The sequence below is a fragment of the Harpia harpyja genome, chromosome 7, assembly GCF_026419915.1.
Source record: "Harpia harpyja isolate bHarHar1 chromosome 7, bHarHar1 primary haplotype, whole genome shotgun sequence".
Classification (NCBI taxonomy): domain Eukaryota; kingdom Metazoa; phylum Chordata; class Aves; order Accipitriformes; family Accipitridae; genus Harpia; species Harpia harpyja.
The window spans coordinates 21,048,212-21,069,459 of record NC_068946.1 but is presented as its reverse complement, the minus strand read 5'-3'; the positions used below and the strand labels follow the sequence as shown (position 1 = coordinate 21,069,459).

General features: G+C 37.2%; 1 protein-coding gene across 4 annotated transcripts in view; it reads left to right on the top strand.

Moving 5' to 3' along the window:
* The first annotated feature begins 10,839 nt into the window (after window positions 1–10,839).
* Window positions 10,840–21,248, top strand: part of TFPI (tissue factor pathway inhibitor) — a 42,967-nt gene continuing 32,558 nt past the window's right edge. The window contains exon 1 of one of the 4 annotated variants that reach the window (XM_052793711.1): window positions 10,840–11,687. Coding sequence is in view for 2 of the 4 variants with exons in the window: in XM_052793710.1 (XP_052649670.1) it covers window positions 15,746–15,776 (31 nt within the window). In the remaining 2 variants the exon portion in view is untranslated. Of the gene's footprint in view, window positions 11,688–15,509; window positions 15,777–21,248 lie in introns of those variants that run through there. The other 3 variants (XM_052793712.1, XM_052793710.1, XM_052793713.1) reach the window with 3 other exon arrangements.

Below are 21,248 nucleotides of genomic sequence, written 5' to 3'. Positions count from 1 at the left end.
TGGTATGGAATAGCTCCTTGGCTAGTTCAGGTCAGCTGCCCCGGCTATGCCCCCCCACCTCCCAGGTTCCTGTAAAAATTAACTCTATCCCAGCTGAACCCAGGACAACACGTCATTTTACATCTTTGGAACAAGTCCTGAAAAACTTCATTTTCTTCTTGCATTTCAGTGTATGAACACTTCTAACACTATTCTGGGTCTGTAACCTATTCAAGTCTCTTTTATTTACAAAGCATCCACACTTCTAACTATTTTGTCAGTTCGGTAGTAAGGAAACAAAAATAAGAGAGCAGGTAGTCATTTGTCACCTTTCTAATTAAATGATCAGAGTGATACTTTGTGGAGCTGATACATGAAATGGTAGAGCAGTGAGTGCAGTTACAAGATTTCTGTACTTATGCGCAAATAGAGATCACCTGGTTCCCTTCTGCAGGATACAAAAGGAGAGCAATTATTTCTTTAAAGCATAACTGATATATTTATGCCAATAGTCTGCAAAATTAACCTAAAGAGCTTCTGAGAATGATTCGCCCTTAAAACTTGAAGTTCTTCTGTCCTGACCAGTAGGAAATACACTGCGTACTATTATAGCTCAATCCTTACAATGCTTCATATGCTACAGATCTGTGACATCTTTCTAAGTACAGAATGATACTGCAATCGCCATTGTGTCCCAGAGGCGAGTGTATTGAATTCGTCATTGTGTTCAATGACTTGCAACAATGCTCTTCCCAGTACTTACCTGGCACTTCTAGTCTGTACAAGAACTCAGGAGCGCAGAACTGCATGTACAGAAGTAGGCATTTAACAAGAAAACATAGTCAACAAAAGTTATTCAGAGCTGAAAGAATTCACATTTTGTGTCTGATGTGCCCTTTTATTACATCCATATATGCAAACATGAATGTGCATAAAAAGAAATGTGATGTGAAACACATGTACTAGTTGACTGCTGTATTTCTGCACAGCAGATCAAGGTTGCATCTCTGTTCATAAAAACAGATGTATTAGCATATAGCCAACCTCTCACTGCTGGAGGTGGTAACCTTTATAGCAAAAGTGGTGCCAGTTAGCTTCCAATTTCACACTTTTTATTTATTTTGGTGCTTTTCTCAATTGACTTGCTCAGCTATTTGTTATGCTTCCTTAGTTGACATTCCCTTTGCTGAACTGACCTGCTGAGACAAGTGCCAATCTTCCAGACTCAGTCAGTGTGTCCCATTGAGTTTAATTTTACCAGCATGAGTCATGTTGTAGTGCAAATGGTGGCTAAGAAAGATTAACCTGAGATATTCTGCTTTGAAGATCACACAGGCTGGCTGGTTATTTTACTAACCCAGTTTAGATTCTGACCCATCTGCACAATGGACAAGACCTTACTTCACAACTAGTTTTTGTAAAATGAAACTGGAAGAAACAACAGAATGAACAGAGCCTTCTTAAAGGAAGTTGGTATTCAGAATCTGTCTCTCTGAATACATAGCTTGTCTCTTAATTTTCATTCCTGACTGAAATCTGTGCATGTCAGTGTATTCCAGAATTTCAGTGGGGGGTGGGGGTGGGGCACAGGGCGAAGAGTATATAATAAAAACTTAGCTTTCCATCAAAAACATCTGAAATTGGAAATCTTTCCATCAATCTAATAGTAACATACTTTCTTTTGCATATAGTTTCCAAGTAAGCTCCTTATTCTATTTAAATAATTGTAGTATTTTTGTGTAAGTGGTTTTGTTGTGGTTTTTTTTTAAATTTTTCTATAATTACAAAGTATTTGAAGAAAAAAAATTTGGTTTAATTTTATGTGAATTTCTAGATATGATGAAAAGCCACCATAAACATATATCTTGTATCTATATATCAGCTATTTCTCCAACAAGCAACAAAATTTAAAAAAAACAAAAGGAAAAAAGTCTGTTGGGGGAATATTTAAATATCTTTAATTAAATATGGTCCAACAGAGTGCTCTGGTGACTGTAAGAAACCTTTGTTCAGCTTACATTTAGTTACTGAGAGGAAACTGTTTCAGTGTTTGAATTATTGGAAGTAGTTTGTACTAAGCGCTTCCTTGAAACATAGGTGTAGAGTAATTGCAACTTATCTGTATGAGGCTTATTCTGTGAAAGAAATTTGTATGCTTCTATTAGAATAGTTATCCAGTGTATTAGAGCAGGGTGTTTGTATTACAGTGTCTTGGCTCTGGGCAGGTTTTGTTACCCTGTAGTGCAAAGAAGCAAAAAATACCACCCCTGCTATCCTACATGCAGAAAAGAAATTAAATAAGCTGTCAGGCTTCTGCCAAAATCTAGAGGAGATTTGTGTGGTGCTGGAAAGAGATTGCAGAGGATCAAAGGAAAATATTGAGTAATTGTTAATCTTCTTTTACCAACAGCACACGACCTTTATGAAAAATCCTCGTTCTCCCTATGTTTTCTTATTAAAAATGGGCTCATTCAGGAAATGTCATCAGAATATTGTAGTGGGAGATTCTTGCCATTTAAAAATTTGCCACTCATCAAACTAGGATTTTACAGAAATTAAACTTGGATTTTTTCCATAGAAGCCATACAGGTTTCCATACATTGTAAATACAACTTTTGTGAGTACTTTGAACAATTGTGTTGAATTATGCTGTACTAAGGATTTACTTAGTCCCCAGGAAGCACCTATACTGTTTTTTTCTAATGAGTGAAACAAGATCATTACATTGTTGTCAATCTTCCATAGACTACACTCTCAGTTTCCTATCTGTCTTGTTCTCTGGTAGTACTATTAGTAAATGTTACACATGAACTGTCATTCTATTAAAGAACTATTATGGATACAGTTTCAGCTGATTCATTCATCCAGACCAACTTGTCTGACCTTGATAGATCAGGCAAGAATGATGCAGGAAGTACAATTTTCTGTAGCAACCTCTTATGTGTTTTTCTCCTTTTAAAAGTACTTCCTTATTCCAGCGTTATTACTTACGTGTTTAGAGTTAGGCACACACTTAAGTGGTTTTGACTGGTCAGCATCCCAGATATTTACTCTTCATTTTGAAACGATCAAGCCCAAATGCAAGACTCTTGTGAAAGGCGTTATGTTCCATTTCCTATTTCCTGAGACAGGCAATCTTGCAAAGGATCTGTTTTGGCTTTTTGTTGCTTTGTGTGTGCGCCATTAAACTGTTGCACATAAGAGATGTTTTGAATCCAGTGTATTAGTTGAAGTCATTTTGCTACTAAAGGAAGGAGCAAATGATATTACTAGTGAATAATTTGATGTATAGCAGTCATCTAAGGTAGCTCTTACCTAATGAGTTTGGAAGGGGTCTCCCACCTAGAGCAGTCTTGCAGGACCTGTGACAAGCAACTTGTTAGTATCGCATCATGAATTTCAGTATTATAGTGTACAAAATATTCCATGTTTGGCATAGTCTTCTCTTGAATGATTAGCTTTGAAACAGTATGATACTGGACTTCAACCATGCTCTAGTTTTTGCAGTTTGAATCCAGTACTTCCCCCTTTCTTGAAGTACAGGCTGATATTTAGACTTCCTACCTATGTCTAATCTGCTCATTCTTTATTACTTATCCTCTATTACTGAAAAAATAGTAATAATACTGGAAAAAACAGGATTTTTCTTCTCACTGCTAAGCAGCATGAGTTTTGCTGAAGATGGATTAGTGTTCTGTCATCTGGGAAAGAAACAGGAATTTGTTCCCAGCTTCTTGGAGAGCAGGAACATGGCAAAGGGCAGACAATTGTTCTGTGCCTTCTAGGAGTTACGAACACTGTGTAAATAATTGTCCTCCATTCTCTGGTAAGCATGTGCACTACAATAACTGTCACACAGGAACAACTGGCTGGTTTTAGTTGTCTAATGACTTCTCATGAGAACACTTTAGGAGCTTGTTGAGCTTAGAGATGTTGTCTTAGATACAGGGTAGCAGCTGAAGACAGCCAAAGCTTATGTGGCATTTCCCAAACAACTTTTGTCCTCTCTGTATCTCCTAGAGAAGCCTTTTCTTCTCCAAATAAACAACTGGCAGGCTGCAAGCTAGTGGGTTGGTGAGGAAGCATCCAGGTCCAGAGAGTGCAGGTCTTTATCACAGTAGTTGTTGGTAATGCTTTGTTTTCTTTTTTAGCAGCCCAGTAGGGTTGGGAAACAGGTTTCCTGCTTACTTGCTTGGATTGCCTTTCTATGTCTGGTTTAGACATTAGGAGTCAGCAGGTGATAGATCAGAAATGACACCTGGGGCAGCGATGCTGAAAGCCACTCTTGGCAAGAGGGTACGGCACAGTGTTGAGGTGGGGTGAACAGAAGGAAGCAGGTCTGACACTGCAGCAGCAGGGGCTAAGGGGTGGATACAGGTTTGGCACGTCCGCTAGTAAATGCTTCGTTACTAGTTCCTCAGACTTCCTAGATCTGGCACCAGATGGTGGTGTCCTCAGTTGCCATCTCCTTCACTTACTCATACTCTCAAAATACTTTTCTGAAAGCATATTGTGAAACTCCTATTGTTGTTCCTTATGTCATGGTTTGAGCATCTCTTGTACCTTCCTTATTTCCCAGCCATACCATAGAGGAGGATTCAACCTGTGAGAAGCTGGCATATTAAAAAAACCAAAACAGCACAGAAGGTGACCTAAGTTCTGTTCGTAGGAGCATCTATAACTAGTGTCTCCCAGTCAAATTTGTAGAGAAGATAACTTTCACTTCTATTCATCCTTTGTCAAGACAAAGGAAGTACAGGCATGCTCAGAGCTTTCTGAGAAGTCAGTAGAAAGTCCAATGGATAGGAAATTCTGCTTGTTTTGTCTATCTAAAACCAGGTTCCATTTAGTTTCATTTTGTTTCATTTAAATGAGAGTTGGAAACAGTTAGATAATACTGTGATAGTATATTTCTAGTTGATAACTTTGGTGCTGACACAATACATTTCAAGTGGTTTTGGAAAAGCCCCGGTAAGAAGCAAGACTCTGACGTTGTAAGCTACTTACGCACATGCTTAAGTTATTCAATTTTCAAAATTATGTACATGTAGATTGGTGTTTCTCTTACTGTTAAGCTTTCCCTCAGGCTTGTTAAGGCAAAGGGTAGGTGTTTTATTTTTGCAATAATTAATCATTTAAATTTATTGCTTACATGAACCTACCAAGAAAATAGTTTTGGAATATTTTTAGAAATATTATGTTGATGCTATATGTGCATACATATACATTAATATGTATATAATTCTGGTACTGGTAGGTATATATGTGTGTGTGTGTATATGTAGTACCAGAATTATGTACACCGCATATATATTAAAACATTCAGAAATAAAACTCTTATTAGAGCAGCAGAAACAAAGAACTAAGAAAAGGCACATCTTTAAGTTAAAGTAGAAACAGAGTTTTAAAACTTAAGTGAAAAGCCACTGGTAGAATAGTCTCCCCTGAAAGCCTAAATTATCCTCAGGCTTCACACTTCCAAATACTCAAACCTGTAATAAAACTCACATTGACTTCAACCTGAGCAGGAATGCAACCCTTTAATAATAATGAAGGAATAAAATACATACAAGTATACTTGCATCCTGTTTTGTTAAAATACCTAAGCTCTTAGTGCTGCAACAGTGACATCCAGTGACTAAGCCAGTTTGTTCTAGACTTGATCTGCATTTGGAATTGATGCTAAAGGACATGAATGGAAAGGGAGGCTTATTTACGAAGATCCTTAGTGAAGCACGGGACTCATTGAAAGGATAAACAGACACTGCGTAAGAATGCAAAACATGATAAATAGGTAATCTAGAAAAATTGTAAAATGTTTGTTTAATCCATATCTGTTTCAGAATAAGACATTTGCTGAGCTGTATGAGGAATAAATTATTTTAAACCAAGTGCCTTGTCCAGTGAGGCAATTTGTTTAACAAGACTACGCAGCATTTCATACTCTTTTTTTATTATTTAACAATAACAACAGAATTCAGTAGGTAATACTTGTATTATATTTTGCTTCAGATATGATCTAGCTCAGAACTAAATGAAGCTGTATGATGGAAAAAATCTTTCAATTTTTATCAAATTAATGAAATAAAAAGACCAAATAGAATTAAGAAACCTTCCTTGTGTAGGGAAGCTGACAAAATGCTTACTGCCCTTTAAGGTAAGAAGTCCCTTATTCTTTTTTGGCTGAAGTCAGTGTGAGCTTTGTAATGAAATTCAGACCTCATATAGCTTCTGGCTCTAAAAATTAGTAGCATCTGGTACTGACCTGACCCCCTACTTTCTCAGTTATCCGAAAGGTTTTTGATTGGAACCGGGTCTTGGAATCTCCACATTATTCAAAATGTTACATGATACATTCTGTACTTTCCGATTATTGTAATCATACTACACAAGTAGCTTATTTCTGGGCTTTTCAAAAAGGTAGTGATAGGAACTAATTCTTTAGTATTTCAACTTCAAAGCATGCTCCAAGTTGCTCACTTTTTTACTGTTAAGAAACAGATGAATGAAGAAATAAGTATATGAGTTACATAAGCTCAAAAGCAAAAAGAAATGCATAGAAAAACTGATTAAAAGAATTGGAAAGGAAACAACTACCCAGCTCAAAATAAGAAATGTGAAAGTTTGTCACATTTGTCCTTAGGTAAGAGGCAATGGTTTGACTAATGGTACCAGGAAAAGAAGAAAAATTTAAGCCTTAGTCACAGTTGCATTGCTTCTCTCCGCTTGTTTTAAGCAGTTTTCATGTTACTAAAAATACTGTGTATTTAACCCCTCTTAATGTGGTATCCACAAAGTAATGTTATTTTCTGCTAGTATTCCAATACTGGATTTCTATAGGATAGAAGATAAACAGTGTTCAGCTTAAAAAAATAAAATAAAAGGAGGACTTTTTTTTTTTTTAGTCCTGGTTTTGATGGAAGGATAACTTAAGAATACAAACTTTTTCCAGGGGCAAGCACAGCAGCATCAGCTGACTGCAGAACCAGAAGACTAGTGTCTGTGCTGAGGAAAAGGCCTTTGGGAGTTTTTACCCTATGTGGTGACAGCGACTGCTACATCTTAGCTCTGACTTTAAGCTCACTGGGGCAAGCCAACTATGCTGGTGGTATTTTTCCTGTAAGCTTGCTATCTGGTTCCTTATGAGGTTTCAGAAATACTCATGCTTTTTCACTTAATTCAAGCACCATGTAGAAGTATTGTTATGATTTATTTTGTTGATAGCAGGAGACGGGAAGCTCTTGCCTCTGAAAATTTTTGAAGAACTAAGCAGTGGAAAAAATGAAATGGCATCACTAGGGGGCAACAAAAGATCACAAACTTCTATGTTAAAGATCAAGTAATGTCACACCCTCACTGAGAAAGGCAATTGTGTTATGACCCGAAGAACAGCTTGTGTAAGCAAATGCTTATGTGTTTTTCCAACTGTGGTATGTAGTAAATCCTGCTTCAGGGACGATAGAGCTCAAAAAAATAATGTATATATATTATATATGCACACACAAAACTTCATATAGTTTTGTGCTGCTTTATCTCTGCTCTGGTATAGTAAAACAATAACAAGATTGGACACTTGTGCATCATCTTCATTTCTGAACACCGTGCATTTAGCACTATGTTTAAGTATAATGTATTCTGCTAAAGCCCATCCATTTTGTACAAACAAAGATGCACAGTATAGGAGAATTTAAAGTTCACTGTCTTTTCCTCCATCCCTTTCAGTCTCAGCATGACCACCAACCCAAACTGATGACAGACATTACAGGGGACAGTGATTCTGCCCCAGTCCTCTGAAACTATTAGGTTAGTTATTAGCCCTTGTCTTCCATTTTCCTGATGTCTTGCTGGCACTAACAATACTCCCAGTGTAAAACCAGTAATAAATAGCTTGCCACACTGTGGTGGAAACATAGGCTGTGGTAGTACCATGGCAGATGACGGAGTGAGGAGGGTGGAGTATCTGACCTAAAGTCACTGGTGTGACTCAAGAAAGAGTCAGTCATTTTTGACCTGTGGGTTGTAAGCATTTTTCAAATCCTAAGACTTTTACCATTAGGGTTGTTATCCTCGCCTACCTTCTGCAGACCAGTAGTCAAGACAGAGCTCCAAGCTAGGGGGTATTCTGGGATGGCACGTTCTCTCCTGGTTTTGCTGTTGGAAAAAGTGGGGCTATAAATCACCAGAAAGAGCTCCACAGTAAGAGCTACAAGTTGAGAACATGGAGTTGAAGGATTTTTCCTGTGGTCAGATGGCAGCCAGTGTGCCTTTTCAAGCAGTGTCTGTTCGTTCATCAGGCTTGTAGTGATGCTGACCTCTTGCATAAAGCTTCCCCCATTTTTTTTTTTTTAATTATTCCCTGATGTCCCAATTTGTGGGTAACAATTCCATGTACTGTCAGATGGCTAAAATCTAATCATCTCAGCTTTGAACTCTCCAGAGCCAAAGTACCTTTGAGTATTGCAAGAATTTGTACAAGGCATTTTTTATGGCTTCTCTGTTTTAGTTTACTTCAGTTGTACTTGTGTATATATCTGCTTACTGATACATAATGAGGTATAGAGGTCATGAAAAATGGAGCTGTAAGTCAATTTTATTTTGACAGAAATGCAGTATAAACTGTGCTCGTGTCAAATTTCTTTATGGAAGTTCTCGGTGATGTGAGTGATCTGGAATGCATTCAGTAGTACTGGTCTTGTCTACTGACCTTCAGACCTTTCTTCTGGGCCTCTTCTGCCCCTCTCCAATCTGTGATGTTCTGGGGTTGTAATTCCTGAGCTACAGAAGAAAGATCATGTAAATGGTCTCTGGACTTGCCTTTGACTGCCGAACATGAGTCATTTCAAAACAGGCCAGCAGAAAGCAGCTTGTAAAGGGGGCTGGAATATTAGGCTAGTACTGCCCCTTCTGCATGCCAGTGTAATCTATGAAAAACAAGCAGAATTTGGTAGCTAGCCTGCTGATACAGGTACTATAAATGGTCTTTTCTCACACTGATTCAATAATGTGTACAGTTCCTCCTACTACATAACTGGCCAGAGCTTGACTGTGTGGGTTGACCTCAGAAGTCATGTGAAACGGCAATCTTCCAAATTGTAATCTTTGTATTGGCAATTGATTCATATAGCATATGTGACAAATAAACATGAAGAGAGAACATAATGATAATGCCACGTACTCAAAGGTTAGAAATTCCCTAAGTAAGTATTCTTGGGTTCTTCAGAACAGCAACAAAGCTTAATAAAAATAACCACAGTTAGGTGATGTCTTAAGGAGAAGCCAAGTTGGTGAGTTTTGCGATTTGCAAGTTTTACTTTTTGAGAGGTTTCTAGACTCCCGTAGGACCTTAGAAAAATGCTTTTCAGTGACTAGTTTTAGAGCTCACAAATTTCATCTTGCTTAACTTGAAAGACGCTTCTAAAAAGCACAAAAAATATTTTTTTAGAATTGTAGGGACTTCTTTCACTGTGGACCTGTAACTATTGACAACTGTCTTAAGATATCAGCAGGTTTCAGGGCAAGCCAGAGGTTAGTCTGATTGCCTAGGCCAGGACATAGCTGAATGGAATTCTTTGATCCCACTAAAGGTCCAAAACAGTTTTGTTTCTGTCTTCAAGGTTTGATTCCAGTTTCAGCTGAAGCCTTTTATGTTATAGGTATAATGCAAAGCAGTCCAGAGACCCTCCTGACAACTAAATTAGGAGGATTGCATGCGGGAACTGGAGAGACATTAACAGAATAGAAAGCAAAAATATTCATCTTAAAATGAAATACTGTTTCCTTTGAATTTTTCTTTTGGACATGTGTTCTTCATGCACATGGTGTTATTTTTACTCTTGTCCTGGTTTATTATTTACCAAAGATTTCTTAATCTAACTTTTAATCAAAATAAGGGGTTTCATTCTCTTATATATTCCCCAAAGTACTTTTCTTTATATGTGATTCTCAACCTATTTGACCATAAGAAGAAAAATGTCTTTTAAAAGTCTAGCATTTTCTTTTTTTTAATGTCTGTGTGGACTGTTTCTTTCAGAATTACTTTATTATTTTGCACACCAAATCTGAGTGACTTGAGTGAGATCTTGTGAGAAAAAAAGGAATGATGCTAACACATTATGACACAAACTTTGAAAATTCTTTTATGTTCATTTAAAAAAATACATATTTCTTATTAAACCCAAAAAAAGCCCACTTGAAGTTTTGACCAGGTTGAGTCCCTAGATGCAGAATATATTTGCATGGACTAGTAAATTTAGACCATTCAGCATCTGGTATGGCTAAAAATAAAGCAGCTCATCTGTGAACGACTTGTAGAGTGGAGCAAGTTTGAAACTCTCTGTTCATCCACATAGATGCATTCTAAGAAAAGCAAAATGAGGAATTATGTCATTTTTTGGAACTCTAGTTGGTTTTGTTTCTATTGTAAATGTACAGACTGAGATTTCTTTAAATCGTGGTGTCATTTTTGTATATCTGTTTTGGGCTGTCTTACTTGTGACCCTTGAAGAGATTTATGGATAGTACTGATAGATACTAATTCTTAACACATGGGCCCCCAAAATTTGTTTTTCAGAGGCTTAGTGTCATACAGATGACAGGCTGACCATTTTCATTTAACTGACTTCTCCTGAGCTGGGTTGCTCCTTGCTTTATCTGAGCTAGGAGTTGGTAATTAGTAACTGTATGGTAGAACCCCACCCCCAGCATTTAAACTGCCCCTTTGTGAGTGCTTCTAGCTGCCAGGAGCACTTTGGTTTGTGTTAAGAGATAGTTAACCTGTTAACTGACTATGAGAAACTTCCAATTTGTTTCAGGATGGTGATGAGCAGATGAATGTAAATCTTCAGTGAAAGTGATTTAACTCACCTGTTTGTCTTTGCCCAGAAATAATTGCAATTAGTTACAGCTACTAACTGTGTTAAGTTTACTGTTCTTCAGCTGTTACTTCTGCCTCTGTTGCTGTTTAATTCCTTATCTGGGAAATTCTCATCCTGTGGGTCCTGGACTAAGATCCTGGTCAATCGTCTCTACATCCACAAGTTATAAGGTCTCAGTCTTACACCTAGAGTCCCCGTCCCTGTATTCAGCCATGGTACTCTTAATGATGCTTAACTTTAATTTTAGTACATAATAGCATGATTTGTAAATAGATGGTATGTTCTAGCTGAAGGCAGAATAGCCTTTGTACTACAGCTCCAGATACTGTGATGAATGCAGCCTGGATCTTGAGTGAATAGCATGGCTTTATTTAAAAACAAACAGACAAACAAAAACCAACAGTAAACCACAACATATCTTTCTTAAATAGCCAATTGATATGGCATCCTCAGGAGCCATATCAAAGCCTGCAAGGTATAATGAATAGAATATCATCCAGACTGTCTCTCATTCTTTAAAAGCGCGTTTAATTTGAGCTAGGGCTGTTTAGAAAACAGTTGCTCTAAACTGCAGGGAGATCAGAAAACTTCAGACAGGAAGTGTCCCTGCAGCTGCTGCAGATCTCTGAATTCTACCCAGAGTGAACGCATGTGCTCTACAAAAAGCGAGAACAAGGACTAACTGATTAATCCGCAGGCAGGAGCCTGCTCTAGGAAGATCAGGTTGCAATCCTGCCTTTGTAGTTTTACACCACACCCCTTCAACGTGAATTAGTAGGGGAGGATCATATTCAGGAATTCTTTCTTTCTTCAACAACTGTTGCTAGGAGTTGGGTGAGTATAACAGACTTTCAGTTTTACATAAGAGTTTGGTTTTTTTTTCTTTAGCTGGCAGAAAGGAGTGTCTACTGGTATGTTTTCTTTAGAATGTGGTAGATGCAGTAGTAAGATGTTTAGATTCAAAGTCCAGCAATGAGTGCTGCAAAAAGGGAGACTTTCTTTCTCTGTAAATTTGAAACAGTAGGACAATGAATATACTTTTATGATTACTAATATAACTAATCTTTGGTTGTCAGAATCTCAGACTAAGGTATTTTGAGCTCCAAGACAGTTCTTTGAAAGAAAACCATCCTAAAGGTGAATATGTTAATTTTGATCAATAGCTGGAGTTTGGAAAAAAGCTCTTGTTTTTTAAAGCAATTTCTCCACTACAGTAGCTCCAAGGGAGGCTTGATTCAGGCAGAGTGGTCTGCCAGGCTATTTCAAATCTTTCTAAGGCATGTAACATTTGAAGCAATTAATATTTTGAGAAGTACAAGAACATTTTAGGAGAATCAAGTTAAGCTGATGCTACTATAAGCCAATTTCACTCACAATGTATACTGAAATTCTCAAGAAACTAAAAACCCTTGAGCAATGAGGAGTGTAGTGAATGAGGCTTACAGTAGTGCCAATGTAACAAACGCACACCACCCCCAGCCCTCGAAAACCCAGAATATTATTGGTGATTTTTGCAATATATTACTTGAAATTGAATTGACATAAACTTCATTTTTAGTAACTGTGTAATGAAAAACAGTGATACTAGCCTGTATTTAAAAAAAAAATTAAATTTTAGCTAACTATGTTTTAGAAAATCTAAATACTGTTTAAATGAGGAGAAGGCATGTAACAATGGGAAAAGTGGAGTAGGGAGAACAGTAACAATTTGGATGGGGGGAAGTATGTGAAAGGTCAGTGTGACTCCGTACTTTAGAAATTAGTCATCAAAGGACTTCATGGAAAACATGTAAAGATATAAAGCTTCCTTCCTGAATGTCTTATGGACAGACGCAAAGACAGGAAGTCCAGCTGTCAGTATAGATACAAACAGCAAAGGCATGCTGTAGGAATTGCTAGGCACCTACTTTGGAAAAATGTCAGCCTTTTCCCTTTATAATCGGCTCATTATTTAATTCTACTAGGAGAGAGTTTGTGATTGTGAAGGCAGCAAGTATCTATATCCACACTAAATTTATCTGAATTATTGTTTAAGATTAACTTGAGAATTGTAATCAAGTTTACTTTGTGTGTAGTGCACACAGGGCAATGTTGAGGAGGTAAAGATGATTAAAACGCGTTCCGCTCCAGCCTTTTCTCCTGTCAAATACGTCCCACGTGAAACCGTTCATTAAAAAGTAGTCATGTGGGCAATTGCTTGATAAAACCATTTCTTTGAAATTTTTCTAACTTTTATGCTGGAGAATCTCCAAGTGTACTTTAAATTGACTTTCAGTAATCTTTGTTTATCATTACATTGTGCATTGCATAGTTTGTAATCTGGTGATGTAATGCATTTCAACTGTCTGGTGTAGTTATGTGACCTTTAAAGGGCATCTAGCCTCTTAGTGCAGTGCCCATGTTTACTAATATTGCTAATGAAAACTGAATTGTTATGCATCTAGCTAATATTCTAAATGCAGAACAACTGTAAGTTAAACTTTTATGATCTTCTTGGCTCAGGACAGGTAGAAGAATTAATGACATTGAATTTATCCTTAATCTCAAAAGAGAGTTAAATTTGAAAGTCTAATGGTAAAAACTTATAAATTGTTGGTATCTGTTTTAGGGTTCAGTGTCAGATCTGAAGGGCAATGAGGGACAGTGTACAAAAAGGAGAGTTTCTATCAGAGAGGAAATGTTAAGAGATTGGGGGAAAAGTGGTCCAAGATATAGTGTGTCTAGGAAACAAAGCAAAGGTGTAAAATAACAAGCTTCCTAACAGGCTTTCAGAGAACGCGTCCAGAGCCTTTAGTGAGTTTGAAATCTCACCTCTAGCTAGACCAGACCCACAGTTGCAGAAGGAGAGCTACTGGATTCCAGATCTAGCTTCAAGGACTGTTTACATGTTTCTCCAATAACCCTTCCAAGTGCATAAACAGGAGCAGATACTAGCACTCAGATTGTCTGTTCTGCAGTACAGAGGCACTGATATCCTTTATGCTATTCTTCTGACTCTGTGGATCTTGAATTACTTTTAGGGCAGAGAACACAGATTGCTCTCATGGATATATCAATGGGATTAAGGTAGTTTCTGGAAACATGAATATTAAATCTTCTCTGGAAAAAAAGAGACTTTGGCACCATCTTTCACATTCTGGGAAGCTGCTTTAGCATCTACATTTACTTTAATAAGGTGATTCTGGCAATAACTCTCTTCTGCATTTTAAAATAAAGTGGTAGCTGCTTGACGTGCTTTCTAACTATCATGATTTTGTTGGTGTGCATTCAGTATGTTCTGAGAATGCCTGGCAGAGGGAATCAGAGCATGTGTATAGGAACAAGAAAAGAAATTTTGAAACCAAAAAATAGAACATCAGTAGCACTTAATAGCCTCAAAAATTACATGACTCTCATATACACAATTCTGGAGCAAACTGTTTAAAATCTGTCTAATTCCAGTACTTACTATTGCTCTTTGTTTGGGCTACATTCTCAACAGTCATATTTTCTCTCTAAGAACGAGGAGAAGCTGATGGGGTCTTCGTATCTAAAGCTCTTCTTCACAGTGAAACCAGGGAGAACTGTCTTAAAAAACAGGGACAAATTGCCTACTTCTGTGTGTTTCTCTTATGAAACTGTTTTTACTTTACAACAGGGACAGAGTGCCCCTGGGGGCAGAATGAAGCAAAACCATATGGGGAACTGTATAATTCCTTTCCTCTGATAGTTATTTCACAGCAAAATAGACTTATTTTTAGTCCTTTTAATTTTCTCTCACAACTCCTTTGTTCAGTTTCCTTAATTATTTCCTGTTGCTGTTAATACAGCTGTTCATTTTCCATCTTTAGTATTATTGCTATCTTCCCTGATGTGTGCCATTCATAACTAAGTATACCTCTGAAGTTAATTGGTTCACCTGATTTACTGTTTACTGAAAAAAATAAAACTAGGCATTTGAACATGTTGACCAGGATATGATCTGGACACAAGAAAGTTCAACCTTCTTCCAGAAAATAGAGTATTCCAAGAGAACTGATTTTAAAACAATTATATTGAAAATAGCAATTGCAGCAAGTAAATGAGAAATACAACTACTGTATGAAGGAAATACTTAGCTGGTGCAGTTTTTATGAACACAGAAATGTCTGCAGAAGGGTATTAGCATTTGCTGTAAACATTTTCTACTTTGGCTGAGAATATGCCAAAGAAGCAGCAGTCTTTCTCCTCTATATTCATACAGTCTCTAACATAATGAGGTTCTGGACAATGATTTATGCTTTCATCAGTCACAGAAAAGGTAGTGTAGAAAGATGAGGCTGAAGTTTACTGTGCTCTGAGACTCATCTGATGAATGCTGTAGGTCCACAGAAACTGGCCCTGCTACCAGAATAAGCAGGACGATCTACGCTGTGGTGGGAGATGAAGGGAATACGACCCTTTCTTTTCTATGGCAGTGTTATTTTATGTTGGTTTTAAGTAATTGCAGGGTGATAATCTGAGGCAGTCTGAATCTGGGGGTATTCCCACTGATGGCAATTACAGTGTTTGAGCTGTGTGATGATCCAAAGCTTGTACATCCATTGCAGTAACAATACATGTGGTGTCTCTGGCTGGGAAGATAGACAGGGGGGGCTAAACTTGCTTGACAAAGTGAAGAAACTTGTATTTTGATCTTTGGTATGTGTGCAAAATGTGATCTGTGTGATGATGAGGTTGCAAAAGGTTAATAGGTATGGTCAAAATCAGTCAGAAGAAGCATCAGCCTGGCAAGTAGTTTCCTCCTGTGCCTGCCTGTTACATTTTCAGTAACTGACAGCTTCACTTTAGTGAAATTGAGTAGTTGTGTTTCTCTAGTGTGTACAATGTGAAATTACACACAACTGGGTTGATAACAAATATACAGCACTGAAATGACCATCTCCATTAGAAAAGAAGGCTGTGGTAAGTTAACTGACCTCTAAATACGTGACTATTTATCAATAAGTACAGCTGAGATTTGAAAACATACACTATACTTTTCCAGTCCAAACTGCTAGGAAAAAAAAACAGGCTAGAGGTTTTATAATGCTCATGTGGGACTGCTATGCTGGATTCCGAAAACCATAACTAGTATTGCTGCTTGTCTGTTTTGTTAGTGGCTTTTGTGCTCTGAGAGTAGCTATTAGGATGCTGAAGGCATTTGCTCTTTGAAAATAGGATTATATGACGTATATTTTTGCTAGAAACAGGCAGTTTGTGCCCAAGTAGTACAGGTTTGAGTGCAGTGGGTTTGGTGTTTTGCTTTTTAAGATTTATGAAATTATGTAAACTTGTAATTTGCTTTAGTCCACATTTAAAAAATGTTTTGGTGGGAGCAAAAGAATATTTCCTTTCCCTGTTGAAAGCTATGTCACAATGAAAACAGGCTGTATACATGGAGTAGAGATTTACCTCAGGTTGGGGCGTGGCAAGTTGGATAGATGCAGTTGCCACATCTAAATAAATAACTGGCTTATTTCTTTATTTCTGTTTGAAGCAGTCTTCTGTGAGGTGGAAACTGAAATTTAAATAATGTTCTCAGTATGTCCTTTATGATACGCTCATAATGTTGGATCTTGTGCCATGTGTTTTATTTTGGGTTATTTTTTTCCCCTATGGCTAGTAGAAGTAGCTACAAAATAATTAGTCATTCTCCATAAAGGTATCACTAGTAGTTATATGATTTGATGTAGGCAAATCCAGTGTTCCTGTAAAAAGTGCAGCTATTTTAAAAAAACACTCTTAATTTCAGAGTTTATAATTCACTTGGACTGTTGCATCAGGTGGTCTGCACTGCATGATCAGGGAGTTAGGAAAATTACTCGCCAGCTACTGTTGCCAAGACATACTGTCACCATCACTCTGCCTCCCACAATATATCCAGTTCCCAGCTCTTGGGTGATGGATATCATGGATGTGAGGCCCTGACTGAGCGAGGTAAGAAGAATAACTCAATGGAGGAGGAAATAAGGGTCTGGAGCTGTGTCATGAGAGAAATTGAGTGGAGACAGGATGGCAAAAGAACCTGGTGCCAGGTGTGAGCTGACTAGTAGAAGGGAATAAATAGGTTCTGGAGCTAAGTTGGAAGAGGGAAAACAGTTTTAAAGCACAAGTGAAAGGGGTTTTTTGTTTCAATTTCAAAACATAGCAAGGTTTTTTTTTAAATTCGTTCATCAGTTGTGTTAGCAAAGCAGCATTTACAACCTTAATAAAAACAGAACTAAAGTGGGAGTTTAAATCTGAAACAGTGACATCAGGTCATACAACTTTTCAGCATAAAAGCGAATGAAGACCTGTGTTTTTCTAAATTTTCACTTGCCAATTTTCACTTCCCAGTTTTCAGTTGGGAATTTAAGAGACTGGAATAGTGCAGCAGCAAGTCAACATTTGTGTTAAATGATGAAAGGTAGGTAACCAACCGAAATTCTCTACCATAACAAGAAGGAATTTTGAAGTTCTTGGAGGAATCTGATGGAGTCTCTGGTCTCAGAACTGATAGACACTATTAGGCCTGCTACTGTAGGGCACAGGAGGGAGATAAGTTGAGGGGGGGAATTCCAATAGCTCATGCTTTCAATCAGTAATGTTTATGTGCTGATGACCCACAGTAGACTGCCTCCCTTTTTATTAAGTTACCATGACACTGTAAGACTTTGCTCTAGTGGAAGCGGGTTTGAATGACAGACCAGCACTGACTCTGGGACTTAGAAAGCTAGGGCATGTATCATCATTCTTTGTTCAGTTTACATCAGAGCAGTGGTGACAGAATTCCTATTTACTTCATTCTTCATACTTACTCCAGAGTAAATGAGAAAACATGATCCTTCAAACAGCTGCAAAATAGCACATGTAGTAAAATACTTTTTAAGGGAACTCACTGACTGCCAGCTGGGAGACAATGCTTACAGGTATGTCTAATTAAATCTCTGTAAGTCTAGTAGGTAGTACAAGATATCATAGGGCAAATATAATGCCTCTGAAGTATAGTGAACTGAAAAAGGTCTGGTTTTACATCAGAGGTGCTATAATCCTGACTAATTAGACCTTTATATCTTTAATTTTAGGCTGTGCTAAATTCAGCCTCTGACTATGCACATCCTATCTCCTGCTATTCATTCCTCTATTTGCTGATATCCTTTGCCGGTTTTGGGGGGTTTTTTTTGTATGTGCGCTTCCATTTCCTGGGCTGTCAGTGTGAATGAGTCACTTTTATAGTCATTACAATGCCACTTTATGCCATTTTCTAAAGCTGTCTGGTTTTGGCTACTACTGGAAATGCTAGCTTTTATTTTGCTTTTTCCTGTTAGCTAGCTAGAGATAAATACCGTGCGAAGAAATGTTTGCCTCTAAATGTTCTGGTAATTATAGAAATTGGTGTTGAAGAGACTGCTAAGTAAAAAAAAAAAAAAAAAAAACAAAAAAAACCCCAAACATGCATATATATATATATATATACACACACACATATAAAAGATCTGGCTCCAAAGGCTGCAAACTGCATGGAGAACACACAGAGTTTTATACTTGTCTGTCTTCAGCAAAAAAAAGCCTTGAGAGCTTTCTTGTATTTCTGTGTTTAGGTGGCAAGATAAAAAATGTCTAGTTATAAGACCAGGTAATAAGGATCTGTTACAGGGAACTTCCTTGATTGCTTGTGGTCTGCTTTGTCTACCTATATTCCAGCTTGAGGGAAGCTAATGGCATTATTCACAAATGAAAGCATTTAGTTAAACCAGTAAATAAATCAGTGCCAGTTATTACCCATAGACCTTTGATCTCCTTTGTCAAGTAACTTAGATGTTGTCTGTTATAGATATAAAAAGGTCTGACTTGAAAGGTAGGTAGTTTGGTAGCAGTAGAGTGCAGTTCCTAAGGAAATGTCTTAGGAATTCTTGGAATTTGCATTAATGACACTTTGATGTAGAGAAAAGCCAGTATTAATGCTGGACTGATTCCTGGCTCTCCTAAATTAGAATTGTGCTTTCCATATAAATACAATAAAAAATAAACAGTGCATTAAAAAAAGGAAATAAAATCAGTATCATAAGAGGCTTACAGCTTTAAAGTTCTGTTACTGGACAGCTGAACATTAAATCAGAAATCTTGGACTTTTCTAGAGGGTTTGGGGTTTTTAATTGAAAAAGCAGTGCCAAGTTCACTTTGATCTTGGATTCACTTTTCCTTTAGGAATTATAAGAAATAATTAAACTACAGAAGGATTTAAGCAATTCAGTACTAACACCTTCACCCCCTTCAACCCACCTCCACCCATACCCGACACAATGTTCTGGGAACGTGTGACCTTGGGGGAAGGTTAACAAGAAGATAAAGGAGATTGTCTTTTGTCAGTAGACTTTGCAGTAAGACAGACATGCAGTTATACAGCCTAAATTTTTCCTCTTGGGAAATTGCCCAAGCATCAAGAAGCCCTATTTTTGACAAGATACTCTTTTAAGGGAAATGTAGGAGTTGAGTGGAAGAATAGAAATACTGTACCCTGGTAAAATTTTTGTTCTCTGTACAAATGCACTAATTTATCTTCATAACCCCACAGTGACAATTATATATGGTAGCTCGTGATATACGAAATTCTATTTTCAAATGAAAAAAAGAAACTTATTGAGTATTTCCATTTCTGGCTGATTGTTTCCTATATTTTTCTTCTACTTGGAAACAAGCTTTTGGGAATATTGGATGGTTCAGTAAAAATGGATTACTATATTTTGCAATCTAAATCCATACTCTGCAGATTCCTGGAAGAAGGAACCAAGGCCTCAACTGGAGTGATCCAAAACAAATTCAAATAGAATTTTCCTGAACTAGTGAGAGTTTTGCCATCATGTTTGAAAAACTCAAATATAGAAAATGAGAGCCCAGGGGCAAACTTGGAATTAATCCATGGGCAACTGAGGTTGTGGATAATTTGCGGGTTCCTTTATGAAGGGTCACAACTCTGCCAATGATTACAAATTAAAATGTCTAAGGAAAACAATGTGCTTAGAAAATTCCCCTTTCCCATGTCATTTAAACTAAAATTGAAAGTATATTTTGTAATTTTTTGTTCCCGTGAGCTCACAGGAGCCAGGCGTAGTGTGGAAGTTATTACTAAGTATCAAATCTGAATATTTGATGATATTTCTGCTTTTATTCAGCCTAGATGATCTCAAACTATCACCACCTTTATTTACATTATGATGCTAAGTACTTATTCTTATGCAGTTTGAATTTTTTTATTTAATATTTCTGCCCATACAATTTTTGTTAGTTGTGGATTTATTTTAATTTTAGTTAATATCAAACTAACATCATAACTCAGTTGTCTCTCAAATCGTAAAGACAATCTTAGACAACTTGCAGTTACCTTGTACAGTGTTTTCTTCTTCCTCCTTTAAAGCGTGACTGGACTTTTTATGAGGGCTGAATAAAAAGATTTGCTGTAACTGTTTCACTAACCTTTGGATAAAAAAAGTAAAATTCTTCCAAGGCCATGTACCACAAAGCTTTGCATGGAGGAAAATCTGGTATTAGGCCAAGTGCATCATAAGAGGTAGTCTGTTTCTGGAAATCATAGAATGGACTATGAAAGCTAAAAAGAAACATTGTTACCTCTATTCACTTTGTGCCGAAATATAGTCAACAGAATTCCTTTTAAAGATGTTTTCTTGGTTTATTTTGGATTTGTGTTTTACGTGGTATTATTTTGCTATGTTAAAAGGTTTGCTTATTACATACATGATTTATTTCTAGCATCTGAAGTGTAAGACGCTATTTTTGCCAGGTAGTGTATAAAGAGATCTATTTCTGTGGATCTTCTGGCATTAAACTTCATCCACTTTCACAGAAGCTGATCAAATTCAGGGCAAACTTCCTGAAACTGTGACAGTAATGTCAAGGTTGGCCATTGCCCTTGGTCTGGAACAGTTAGTTTGCTTTCAAAGTTATAATATGTACTGTACTCAGAAGAAGATGGAGAGGGAGTATCTGTTCTCTGATTGACTGGAAAACTGAAAATTACCTGAATAATGACACAAAATACTGAGAATATCCCAAAGAGAGAGTACGCTAATGCTAATGTTGGATGCTGTAACTCAAAAGTATTCCGTGGGTAGCAATGAGCATTTCAGTAAACACTCTTCCTTTCCTTTAATGATGTAATATTTTAAAAACTCAGTGGTGAGATGACATTGGGACAACAGCTGGGAAGAGGATGGCATTAGAAAATTGAAATAATTAACTAGCATATAATTATCACATATAAACAAGAGACTTCCAAACAGACTGACAAAAAATTAAGGCAAATGAGAGCAGATGGGGTACACAAGTAAATGTAGACAGTAGCATTAATGAATGTAATTAGGTCTAAACGTCTGGCATGTTAGAGTGGACTGATAACTG